The 13,108-nt window shown below is 37.8% G+C and overlaps 2 protein-coding genes across 3 annotated transcripts; one reads left to right on the top strand and one right to left on the bottom strand.

Annotated features, from left to right (window-relative positions):
• The first annotated feature begins 893 nt into the window (after nt 1-893).
• Nucleotides 894-3,424, top strand: LOC135583531 (ferredoxin, root R-B2-like). 2 transcript variants are annotated; one of them, XM_009385405.3, is made up of 3 exons: nt 940-1,032; nt 1,120-1,180; nt 2,818-3,424. In XM_009385405.3, the coding sequence occupies exons 2-3, from the start codon at nt 1,159-1,161 to the stop codon at nt 3,279-3,281; spliced, it is 486 nt and encodes a 161-aa protein (XP_009383680.2). In that variant the 5' UTR covers nt 940-1,032; nt 1,120-1,158; the 3' UTR covers nt 3,282-3,424. The 2 variants fall into 2 exon arrangements, with proteins under 2 accessions (XP_009383681.2, XP_009383680.2); XM_009385406.3 differs by lacking the exon at nt 1,120-1,180 and having other exon boundaries at nt 894-1,032.
• Nucleotides 3,425-3,648: 224 nt separating this feature from the next.
• Nucleotides 3,649-7,550, bottom strand: LOC135653223 (uncharacterized). Its single transcript, XM_065174952.1, has 3 exons — nt 6,722-7,550; nt 5,022-5,190; nt 3,649-4,287 (listed from the first exon to the last, which is right to left on the bottom strand). Exons 1-3 carry the CDS (start codon nt 7,463-7,465, stop codon nt 3,821-3,823), a joined length of 1,380 nt encoding a protein of 459 aa, XP_065031024.1. The 5' UTR covers nt 7,466-7,550; the 3' UTR covers nt 3,649-3,820.
• Between the last annotated feature and the right edge of the window lie 5,558 nt (nt 7,551-13,108).

Here is a 13,108-nt window from a genome sequence, read left to right as displayed (position 1 = left end):
TCCGGGTGTTCAATGAAGATTAGGTTAGCCACTTCGTGGTTGTCTCTGTCGAGACATCACAACGTAGTTATTTATGGAAGGAAATTAGTTTATAAGAAGTTAAATTATAGTTGACCATTCGTCAAAGGATCAACTAGAAATAAGGTGTCCAAAAGCGTTGATGCAAACGATTAGCTTTCCAGGAGGCCGAAGCAAATGTCAATTTTAGTGATGTGCGGGTAAATTGCAGTAACTTTCAGGGAAAAAGAAGGTAAGAATTTGACATCTTTTTAATTATATTAATGTATTTTACAAAAGGTAAAGTGGGATCTTGTAATGATTAGGTAAGGTTTTTATTAATTAAGTTAATCAGCACTTTCAAATGCATTAATATTGTATTGTCTGCTCTAGTTATAGTGATAAATAAATAATTTTTCATGATGAAACAAATAATAATATCAATAATAAATCATTTCTCTGGCCAAAAGCTGCTCTTATAATATGAGAAAACTACTGGCATCCGAGTCTGCCACGTGGTATCATCATTGATACTTGTTTTTATTCGATGATTTTTTTATGACATTGTGGTGGTCAGTAGTATTTTCAAGCATACTGGCATCTTCGTCCACGTGGCGCCCACGTCGAGAGGACAAGAGAAGTCGTCTCCACTACCGTCACTCCGTGGCGGAGCCCGTCGGAATCCCTAACCCGCCCAACGCAACCGAACAAGCTTTTCATACGGGTGGGTCCCGCACGTAGCCAAGGACGGCCGTAGGAAAAGCGTGTCGATCAATTCTTCTTACGACTCACAACCTTCTATGGCGAAGGGAGAGGTTAGGGCGGTGGGGGCCACCGAAACGCTTGGTGATGATTGGCTGGATCCCCTCGACCGCGCGCCGTGCGCCGCATCGAATCCGAGCTGGAAGAGATGAGGGGGATACCCTATCTGCCGTTTCTCGTCCCTCGGTTGGGGCACTCTTCGATCGCCCGCTCTCTCGAAGAGGATTCCTGGATCTTCCTTCGCCATCTTCCAACCCTCTCTCGATTTCATCCGTGGGTACCCGATTCCTCTTCTTCTTTCTTTTTTCATTTACTCTTCATTCTTGTTTTTGTTGATCCATTTCGATTTCTGGATTGCAGCAGATGAACGTGCTCCAAGTGCTTATTTTCTGGTTATAAATGCTATACTTATATTTCTCTGGTAGGGATTTTGCTCTTTCCATGTTTTTTTCTATACACACGCAAGGCTAAGCATCCTTCACAGAACAATTCCCCTCATATATATATTGTGGTACTAGGGAAAAGAAGCCACCTTTGTGTGTGTGTAGGACTGGAAATAGGAAAAGGAATCCAGGTTAGATTGATGCGATGCCGTTAGTGGAAGTTTTTCGGGGATAATATGTTAAGAATCTTGCTGTGGATACTTAGAATTGATGTCGACACCATGGTGTGATCTGGGATAGTCATAACATGGCTAGATAAAAATTGGTTCTTGATAGTAATATCGCTATAATGCAGCCAGAAAAGCTAGTGGAGCTCATGTCATCTTGCATTCCTCTGAAACTGCTGTTTGCCACATGCAAGTTTTGAGATCTTATTTCGCAAAAGATGCAACTCTTTTGTGTGTACAATGATGACCAGGTTCACCAAATGCATATCTATTTTGTTTGTCCTGAACTTCTTCCGATTCAAAAGGAGCCTTGCAGGGTTATTCACCTTTTGAAGCACCAACTTATAGTTTTTGATTTGGCTTGTAGACAACTATTAGATTCTGCATGCATTTAATGGAGACAATAAATTTCTCGTCGGATCAAAATTTTGGCAATTCTGTTGTTGTTTCAGCTGCCTGTTCAACTTATAGTACATTTCTGATGGACGTTCTTTTCCCCTAGCAATTAAACTGCAGTGAAAGAGAAGCACAGAATTTCCTTAAGAATTAGATAAGGACTAATGTTCTAAAGTTGATCGCAGGGATGATGGCTCATCGCTAGGTCATCCATTTGCATTCTAAATTAGATTCTTGTTTCTTTTGTTTGAGGTTGTCGTGACTAGTGCTATAAGACAAGGGATTTGAGAAGTGTTTCATACATGATGTCAATGACAAAAAGACTGTTCTTTTTATTTCAGTGCAAATTTTCTTTTGTGCTGTACAAGTACAAACAATGATTTAGGATTCTGGTACCGAAAGAGAATATTTCTGTGCACAAATGTGAAACTTCAATTGTATCTCTACCTGGACCTCATGCTACCCTCAAGTCAAGTGTTGCATGTGCATCACATCCAGAAACAATTGATTGGCCTTTCTACCGATCAAGCATTGACAAATACTTCGATGATTATTATATATTTATATTCCTGCATTCAGTTCTTGGTGACAGATACTTAAAAAATAACAGAAACATAAATCATCCATGCATCAACCTGAGGATAATTGCCCACCTTTTTGTAGTACAAATGTGTCCACTGGCCATAATAGATGCAAGACTGTATTATCAATCTATGAAACTTTATGGGCCGATTGTGGATGAAGTTGTGCGCAAGGATTCCTGGCTTGCCTAGTTCTGAATGTTCAGCTCTGTTGGTTTGAGCAGCAACTATTAAGTCTTATCTGTGCACAATCATTTCCATGTGAGGACTAGTGAATTTGTACCTCCCTTACATGTCTATTTGATCATAAGTGTCATGCTTTCACCTAATTGCACGTACCAAGTAGACACTTTGATCTGGTGCCAAAAAATACTAGTTCTGTAATGAACTGATTGTATTAGTTGTCTATTGGACAAGCTTTTGTCCAGTCGATATAATGATACTCTTTTCTAATTTGTTTTGGGTTTTCAGGAGACACAATGGTGACAATTGCTCTCCCATCTTCCTGTATGCTCAAGAGCAGCTCCAAGGGCTGGCTTTCTTCTGTGTTGATTAGGAGTCCATCCTCGCTTAGCTCCTTGAGGTGTATCACAAAAACATCAAGCTTAAGGATGGCCAACCACTTCAGGGCATCGGCTATGGCCGTTTACAAGGTGAAGCTCATTGGACCAGAGGGGCAGGAGCATGAATTTGATGCTCCAGATGATGCCTACATTCTGGACTCAGCTGAGACGGCAGGAGTGGAGCTGCCGTACTCATGCCGTGCCGGTGCGTGTTCCAGCTGTGCAGGCCAGATGGTGTCTGGTGCTGTTGATCAGTCAGATGGATCCTTCCTTGATGATTCACAGATTTCAAAGGGTTACATGCTGACTTGTGTTGCCTATCCCATGTCAGATTGTGTCATTCAGACACACAAGGAAAGTGATCTGTACTGATGGCCGTTGATCAGTTTGTTGTGCTTCACTCTTCCTTTGGTTTGAACCTTATCAGACTGTATTGTGGGTCAGGTTTTTGTTGCGTTCAAGAATCTGCTGTTTCTTACAAGGATTTTAATCTCAATAGTTTGTTCCCAGCATCATATTCCTATGCTCCATCTAATTCCAGATGGATAAGATAGTTTCTTCTTTACTTGGTTATGATATGGGCTTGGAAGTTCCAAATTTTGTTTGAATTTCCATGCAAATTATGATATCTAAGTTTGAGTTTCCCTAATATTTTTCTACTCTGATTTTTAATTTTTTTGTATAGAAATCTTGTACAAATATTATGATATATATATATATATATATACCTTGATTCATCTAGACCGAAAATAAAAATAATATCATTCAATTGTTATCAAATTGACTGAATTTAAATTTCAAATGCAATTTTTTCGATTATGAAAATGTAGTAAAGATCATTGAAACTATGCAGATTCTTTTGCAACAAGTAGTTTCTGAACCTCTTCTTAATGGAACACTCAGAGGTGTGTCTACTTTGTGCTCTTCTCACAATCATCTCCTCTCAGAATCCTCTTCATCTGTTCCACAAGCTCCTGCATCTGCTTCCTCGAGTGGAGCGGCGAAGGGTACACGCAAGCACAGTCGAGCTGGCCATCTCGGATCGTATCGAACACGGCGATGGAGGGGCCGACCCCATGGGCGGAAGCACAGCCGACGTAGTCGTCCAAGCCGAGCTGGTGCTGCAGCGCCGCCGACGACTCGTACACGACGGGCTCTTCGAACACGGAGACGAGCGCGGTTCTGAGGGCTGAGGAATTGGTGAGGTGGGGGTGATCGATGGCCCTGCCCATCAGGTAGTTCACCTCGCCGATGTCTTTGAGATGCTTCTTGTTGGTCATGGCGGTGGAGTAGGAGCATTGGCATCTCTCCGCGACCTCCCATAGTCCTTCTCCCCCATGAATGCTGTGTGTGTTGATGAGGGCCGAGTGATAGAATCCTGAGATTAGACGGCGGCCCAATAGTTATTAAGCATACTGCATGCCAATCTGATATCGAGAAACACTCAAATTCTTCATTATGAAACTAATAAATTTAAATTGAATGATTCTTTAATCAACTAAAAGTCCTCTCACATAAAATAGTATAACTCAAGACTAACACATATGAGATCAACTTAAAAATGTGAGGCTGTCCTCTTAATCCATCTATTTTCACCTCATGCACATAAATATTTTCAACAATTCAATTAAATTTTTAATTTTTTTTTCTTCTTCATGCAATTCTATTCCAAATTGAACTCCCAAGCAACATATTTTCAATAAAATATTTAAAAGAAATGTTTGCCAACCCTCATAGTTATTATCCATCTTAGCTTGAGGTTTTGGCCTTTTGGAATGTCTCCTATTTCGCCTCATGATTACTAAGATTCAGATTTTTGAGTACGAAAGAGGAGTGAAAGTTCATGAATTTTACACGCATTTACAAGATTTACATGCTTCGTGCTTAGGTGCTAGTAAGAAACAGTACTAAAACTAGAATGAACAACATTATTCTCCTTTGCTATTCTAATTCAGTTGATCACATTTACGATGCAATTCAAATTGTGTCCGCATAGTTATGATTTCTTTTTCCTTTAAAAATGTCATGCCAAATGATAAGATTATAATGGTTTGTCATACTACAGAATACAGCGGTCAAATGACAAATTGTTGTAGGTTTTGTAGGCCTTACCGATGTTGTGATCATGCAGAGGCGGATCGAGATACTTGCGGCAATCGATGAGGGTGATGACCGAGTAAGTCTCGTAGCGATCATTGTCCCATTGTTTTGATGCACGCGTAGCCACCATTGCTGCAGCTGATAAGGCTCCACACAGCTTAATTCCCCTCTTTCTGCATGCCTGGGATTCAAAAATATTAAAGTTGATATGAACGTCGCAATTAGCAAGAAAGTATCATTTAGCATGGTAAGATGATGATCATACATGCTCTTAAAAAAATCACAAAAAGAAAGTATCATTTAGCATGGTAAGATGATGATCATACATGCTCTTAAAAAAATCACAAAAAATAATCTTCTGTGGATTTCGATCACTAGCAAAAATATCATCAAAATAAATAAATCAAAAACAAAAAATAAAGCTCAAAATTGGTCTTTTACTTAATAGATATAAAATCATCTTTATCATTGATTGCATCGATATATTAGATTAATTAGTCGGAACACAAGTTTACTTATTAAATATTATAATCCTATACTATATTAATAAGATTATAGAATATATATAAGATAATATTATCAAAATAAATATTGTAGTTGAAATAAATAAGAGAATATAATGAAAATGGATGATAGAGACGACAATAAAATGGTAGAGACGTGATAGGAACTAAAGATCAAAGAATATAATATGATTTCCTTCTGTTATATTTTTATAAAAAAATATTTATCTTTGAAAAGAATTTAGACACCTAATATTTTGCTTAGGTATATTGCTGGAAGCTGCTTAGGTTTTCTACTTTCAGAAGTCTTGTTTAGTATAATATATGCGGTGCATATGATATTTATGTGGGAGGAATTGGATCAAGATAATATTTTCTTCACTTGCCCTTTTGCTTGTAAAGTTTAACAAGGATCCAAGAATAGATTAAGAATCAAGTTTTAGGTTTATGATGGGCCTTTGGAGCTTGGGTAAAGAGAGGAGGACCTCACCAATCTACCTGGGTGGACCTCCAGTTTTAGAGCCCTTATTGCTTCTTGTTTCTAGGATAGAAGGCTCGAAATGAGGAACTTTCAAGGCAATGAAGGATGACCTTTGTTGTTCACTCTTTGGGTTTGGCCCGAATATTTTTGTTGGCTGAAAGCCTAAAGTCCTGAAGAAAGAGAGACCCACACGCATAAACAAGAAGAAACACAGCAAGAGAGGAATCAGGAAACCATCTCCATTGTGAACAACAACAATAACCGGATAAGTTGTTTTGAGTTGCATATTTTCTTGGCTGTCCACATCTCTACTCTCCTACCGAAGAAAAGAGCAATTGGAGTGACCACTCATCATCCTATTTGTCAGCCTCTGTAATCCACCAATTTATTTAAATTTCAGTCTAAATTGAATTCGTACATTGTATATCTTAAATATTTTATCTTTATATATACTTTTTAACTGAAAATAAATTTATTATGATTAAAATTGGTTAATCTTACAAACCTTGCTTTTTTATCTTATAGTGTGGGAAACTATCTATCTATCTTAATGCATTGAACAGTGTGAGGATGATCATAGTCCACACTAACCGTAACGGCCTCGCAGGATGGACGGTCTGAGATGAGGGATCAGACAGATCCTACGGTCATAATGCAATGTATAGTGTGCAGTATAAGCAGGGTATCAGAGCGTAAAAGGAAGCAACACAAGAAGAAGAGGCACTCACGGTGAGAAGTTTCTGGGTGTCGTCGGTGCCCAACACCAGCCTCGCCACCTGCGACCGCCGCTCGGAGGCAGCATCCTCGAACCGGAGGGTCGATGTCCTCAGGGCGTTCAACGAGTAGCCGACCAAATCCTTCCCCCGCGCCCAGAACGGCTTCCAGGCGTCCTGCTTCGGAATCAAGTCATCTATCCCCCGATTGAACCCATCCGCCTCTCCGTGGATTCTCTCCCCCGAAGCGTCCATCAAGGCCAGGAGCTCCTTCAGGACCGCCACGGCGGAGGTGCGATCGCAGACCGCGGTGTGAAGCCGGAGCGCGAGGGTGGACCGGCCGGGCTCGGGCATCTCGTAGAGTGTCGCGAAGAGGACCTGGTGAGTCGGGCCCCCGTCGGACCAGGGGTTCTGGTTGAACTCATGCTCTAAGAGGGCGTGGAAGGGCGAAACCGACACCGCCGACGCCGATGCCGGCGGCGGCAGGAGGAGATCGGAGGAGGAGAGGAGCCGGAGGACTTCCGACCGGGGGGTGGCGATGGCGAAGAAGGGGTGTCTGGAGGCGACGGTGACGAGGTGGGCCCGGAGGAGAGGGTGGGAGGATTGGAGCTGGTGGAGAGCGGAATCGAGGAGGGGGCGGGAGACAGGTCGGGAGAGGAGGAGGGCGAGGACAGTGATGCCGGTCCCGCCCTCCACGGCCCGGCACCAGCTGTACTCGGTGCCGCCGACGGGCCGTCCATCGGCGGTCCCGTCGTCCATTCCCGGGGAAAGGGTGGGGGAAAGCTAGAGGAGGGAACTCGATCGATGGCTCGCTTTGGCCGTTCTTATCTTTACCCAAAGAGAGTCTTTTCTTCGTACGTAGCTACTCTCCGTTGAAGCCGCACACTTCTGGAATGGGATATTCTTTTATTTAAAAAAATAAAATAAAAAAAATTCGTTACATCAAATCAAACGACCTATTCGCACATGGAATCCAACTGTAGAATAATATATTAATCAATTCGAATATTTTAATAAAAATAAATATTTTTATTTAAGAATAAAATTTATCTTTACTTCAAAGTCATTCTTTTCCTATGTGGACAATATTAGGGATAGGAATATGAGAGGACGAATTATTGAGGTATGAAATTGTACCAAAATCATCATCATCCAATCAAAATAAGATATATATATATATCATGCTATCCCCACATAAAAATCGATCATATCGATTAACTTACCTAATTCCACCCAATCACTTGACAAGTGCCACATTGCCCAACTTATCGAGCTTTGCTATCAGAATATGACTACGCACTTAACTACAGGACAAACCGAGGGGCAGACGGAAAGAGGTATATTTCACTGTTCTATTCGACACTCACTTCCTTACCGTGTTGTGATTGGGTATAACAGTCGGGATTTTTTTTTTATTCTCACAAGTGCGTCAACTTCTATAAACATCCGAAAGTAAATTTAATTTTAATAATTTATTATAAGATCTTAGATTCGAATCTTATCTTTATTATTATTTTTTTTAAAAAAATAAGTGTCCAAATTGTATGAATTGAATATTTAAGTGGCCGCTTAAATATGCGTGTGTACGTGTTTGATGCTTCCGGAGCCACTTTCCAAGTGAAAGCATTGCTTCCGCATAGCTCGAGTGGGCACGTTGAGAGCCGCTTGAATCAAAATTGAGCAAGTTAGATAATACCGATTTAGACAATTAATGGAGTCGTACAGAAAGAAAAGAAATATTATGATGAGTTTTAATAAATAATTATATATTTATTAATTATATTATTATTATTATTATTAAAGATGATTATGATAATATAGTCACTCGTTTTAGAATGATAGAAAGTTTGACTAATGAGTTTATTATTAATATAAGGTTACATCTATTAAGTTATTACATTTTTTATATTGATGATTAATAAATTTATTTACTATTTATAAGATAGACTTGGATGGTGTATATATTTTTCGTGATGATATTATATTAATTGACTATAGTTTAAATGAAACTAATTCTAAACTTAAGTTAATAAGATAATCTTCAAAAACTAAAGATTTTAGATTAAATATTATTAAAACTAAATATATAAAATATAATTTTAGTTATATTAGGAATAAATATGAGGATATAATTAAGTTAGATTTACAGGAGATTCTATTAAGTAAAAACTTTATACATCTTGAATTAATTATTAAACAAGATGAATAAATTGATTATTCATTGAGTGAAAATAGAATGATTAAGAAGATAAATAACTGTGAAGAGACTTACGTTATGATTAAGAGCGCACTAAGAGGGGGGTGAATTAGTGTAATCGAAAACTTTTACGATTTCAATAATCTTTTTTTCGATTAAAGCCGATTAAACAAGAATGAGTTCAATTCAATTCGTTTCGGAATAAATTTGAGCTTGAAGTCTTAAGTAAAAATGCAAGAAAAGACTAAGGTGATTTATAACAGTGTAAATCACAACAACGTAGATTTCGTAAAGTCTTCGTAGAAAGCCGATCTCGGAACATGTTTTACATTAAAGCGAATGTAGACTTATTTAAAGCACAATAAGAAGGAGAGGCAGTTTGCTATAAAGGAAAGATGCTCAAAGTAAATGCAAATCGAGATTTTAGAGTGGTTCGGTCAATGTGACCTACATCCACTATCGGCTTCCTCCTCCGACGAGATCATCAGCGTCCACTAGAGGCCTTCCTTCAATAGGCGAAGGCCAACCACCCTTTTACACCTTTTCTTCTTTTGCCGGGCTTAGGAGACAACCCTTACAAGTTTTACTTCTCTCTTGAATGATCTCACTTAGAAAAAGGAAGGAGGAGAACTCTAGCTTTTACAATACTTTTAAGGCCTCAATACTCATTTATGGAGCCTAAAAGTGTCCATTCCCGGATTTTCGAGGTCCTGACGGTACCACCGTCATTACTGGGCAATACTACCACCTAACAACGCTCGAATACCGAGCTCAGGCGATACCACCGCTTGACAAGGGTGGTACCACTGCCCAGAATTCCTAGGAGACTGAGTCTCTTGGGCGGTGCCACAGCCGGCCCTAGCGGTGCCGCCATTGGCTAGGAATTCTGGATCCGAATGGGCTGTTCCATTCGGCCCAATTTAGGTCTGTTAAGGGCCCAATTGGCCCCTAATTAAGTTAGTGGGATTACCTCCCAATCCTAACTTAATCTAAACTCTAATTATGACAATTAAGACATGATTACTACAATTCTTATTTCGGTGCGTCAATCTTACTACGAACCCTCGGCGATGCTCCGACGGACTCCCGGTAAGCTCTTGGACTTCGCGACAATCTTCTTGGCGAGTTCCGATGAGCTTCTTTAGCAAGCTCCTAGACTTCTCGGATGGTTCCCGTAGAACTTCCAACGAACGTTCGGACTTCCGACGAACTCTCGAACTCCCAACATGATCTTAGTCTTGACTCCGGCTCAACACCTGCTGCATGTCTTACTACCATCGTAGTTAATCCTGCATACTTTTCTCAGCATATATATTAGATCAATAAATGATAATTGACTACATCATCAAAATCCGAGATTCAACAATCTCCTCATTTTTTATGATGACAATCAATTGATGATGGAGTTAACCTTAACTCCCCTTATCTATATGCCATACTTGAGAAAAGTCATTCTTGAATTCAAAGCCTTTGAATTCAAGAGACATATTGATAAGTTAAGTTCATTTAAACTTATCAATACACCCATCATGATTCCTATTATGATGTAACTTTCTGAAAATGGTGTCAAGGCATGACATCCATTTTCAAATCTTATATTTCAAATATAAAGGATAACAATCATAGTAATTTATTCTATGACAAGATATCAATTTGTAATATTTTAAATTAAGCTCTAGATATCTTATCATAATACAAATATTTCAAGTTTAAAATTGCATACATATAAAATTACATACATTTATCATCAATTTACCACATATTTCTCCCCCTTTGTCAACAACAAAAAGGAGAACGATTCAACAATATATGTAATTATGGTAAAAGTTCATGTCATTTTTCAACTTGTAAAGAAATTCATACCAATTATTTTTCAAGCATTCATGACATGATATCATTCATTAACTTCTTTCCTTTTACTTATCATCAAAACTTTACGTGAAGAAGGAAAGTAAGGAGGAAAAGCCATTGAGAACCAACTTTGAATGAAGTTAAAACGATAAGATAGTTTCATTTAAATCATGCTTCATTTTTCACAAGGATCAAGATATATATGTGAAATTAAATCCTTGCAAGTGTTCATCTCAAAAAAAAAAATCTTCCTTCGTCAAGAAGGAATTCATGTGAAAGAATCATTACATCAAATCCATTTCTCAATCAAAATTCACAAAAGATAAATCCATAAGAGATGCATTTGTCAATTAATTCCATGTATCATTAAGTAATGGAGAATGAAATAAATTTGATATGGCATAGACTCATGAAAGCTCTATTCAAGAAATACATTAAATCCGGAAGAGAAATACAACAAAATTATACATTCAGACAATATTTTGTCATAGCTTTACAATCACAGTCACGAAGGTATAACATGCTCATTATCATGGAAACTTTCAGTACCAAGGCACAAAATTTCCAACATTAAAGTAAACATGTAATACAATCATGTCAAATTCGTATCCTAAAATTTTTAGCATCAAATTTAAGTGAGTGATCGAAGAATCAAGAAAGTCCAAAAACGAAATTTAACAAATTCATGCATTCGGACAAATCAACATTCCTAATTCTCTTCTAATAAAATCAAATTATTTTTCACTTAAAGCTTTTATAAAAATATCAGCTAATTGATGTTTAGTATCAATAAACTCTATGATTACATCATGATTAGTGACATGATCTCGTATAAAATGATGCATAATATCAATATGTTTTGTTCTAGAGTGTTGAATGAGATTCTTTTTTAAACATATTGCACTTGTGTTATCACATTTTATGGAGATATTTTTAAGATAAATCTTATAGTCCTCTAAAGTGTTTTTCATGCACACAGCTTGTTCACAGCATGCACTAGCTGCAATGTACTCAGCTTCGGTTGTAGATAGTGCAACCGAGTTTTGTTTCTTGGATGGCCAAGAAACAAGTGCATGTCCCAAAAATTGACATGCTCCTGATGTACTTTTTCTATCTAGCCTACATCCAGCAAAATCCACATCAACATAAGAAATTAACTCAAAATTCTTGGATTTTAGATACCATAATCCTAGATTTGTGGTTCCTTTAATATATTTAAGTATTCTTTTAACTGCTTTCATATGAGATAACTTAGGATTAGATTGAAACCTAGCGTAAAGTCCTATACTAAACATGATATTCGGTTTAGTTGTAGTGAGGTAAAGTAAACTTCCTATCATACCCCTATAAGTTTTTTGATTAAAAGCTTTCTCCACTTTCATCAATTTCTAACTTAGTGGATGTGCTCATAGGAGTGTTGATAGCTTTTGAGCTATCCATATTAAACCTCTTTAGCAAATCTAAAGCATATTTTGTTTGACTGAGAAAGATGACATTACTTAGTTGTTTGATTTGTAAACCCAAAAAGAAGGTTAATTCTCCCATCAAACTCATTTCAAATTCAAGACTCATACTCTTAGCAAATGATTCATAAAGAGATTCATTCGTGGAACCGAAGATAATATCATCAACATAAATTTGATCAATAAGAAAATTATTTTTAAAATTTTTGATAAAAATGTAGTATCGACCTTGCCTTTAGAGAAATTATTTTCAATAAGAAATGAACTAAGTCTCTCGTACCAAGCCCTTGGGGCTTGTTTTAAACCATAGAGAGCTTTAGTCAATTTAAACACATGATTAGGGAGACTAATGTTCTCAAATCCGGGAGGTTGTTCAACATAAACTTCTTCGGAAATAAAGCAATTAAGAAAATCACTTTTAACATCCATTTGAAACAACTTAAAATTATTACTACTAGCATAGGCAAAGAGCATCCTTATGGCTTCTAATCGAGTCACAAGAATGAAGGTTTCTTCGTAATTGATACCTTTTTCTTGGTTGAAACCTTTGGCCACTAATATAGCCTTGTTTCTAACCACGATACCAGATTCATCTTACTTGTTTCTAAAGACCCATTTAGTACCAATAACTAAATGGTCATTTGGCCTAGGAACAAGCTTCTACACCTCATTTCTCTCAAATTGATTTAACTCATCTTGCATTACGATAATCCATGAATAATCTTTCATGGCTTCATTAATACATTTAGGTTCAATTTGAGAGAGAAAAGCGATATTAACATAAAAGTTTTTAAGAGAAAAACGTGTTTGAACCCCTTTTGATATGTCTCATATGATTAGCTCCTTAGGATGAGCATCTACATGCTTCCAATCCTTAGGTAAGGATGTTTC

This window comes from Musa acuminata, chromosome BXJ3-11, assembly GCF_036884655.1.
Source record: "Musa acuminata AAA Group cultivar baxijiao chromosome BXJ3-11, Cavendish_Baxijiao_AAA, whole genome shotgun sequence".
In the NCBI taxonomy this organism is placed as follows: Eukaryota; Viridiplantae; Streptophyta; class Magnoliopsida; order Zingiberales; family Musaceae; genus Musa; species Musa acuminata.
The sequence above is the reverse complement of the archived record's forward strand: the minus strand, read 5'-3'. Positions and strand labels throughout refer to the sequence as shown.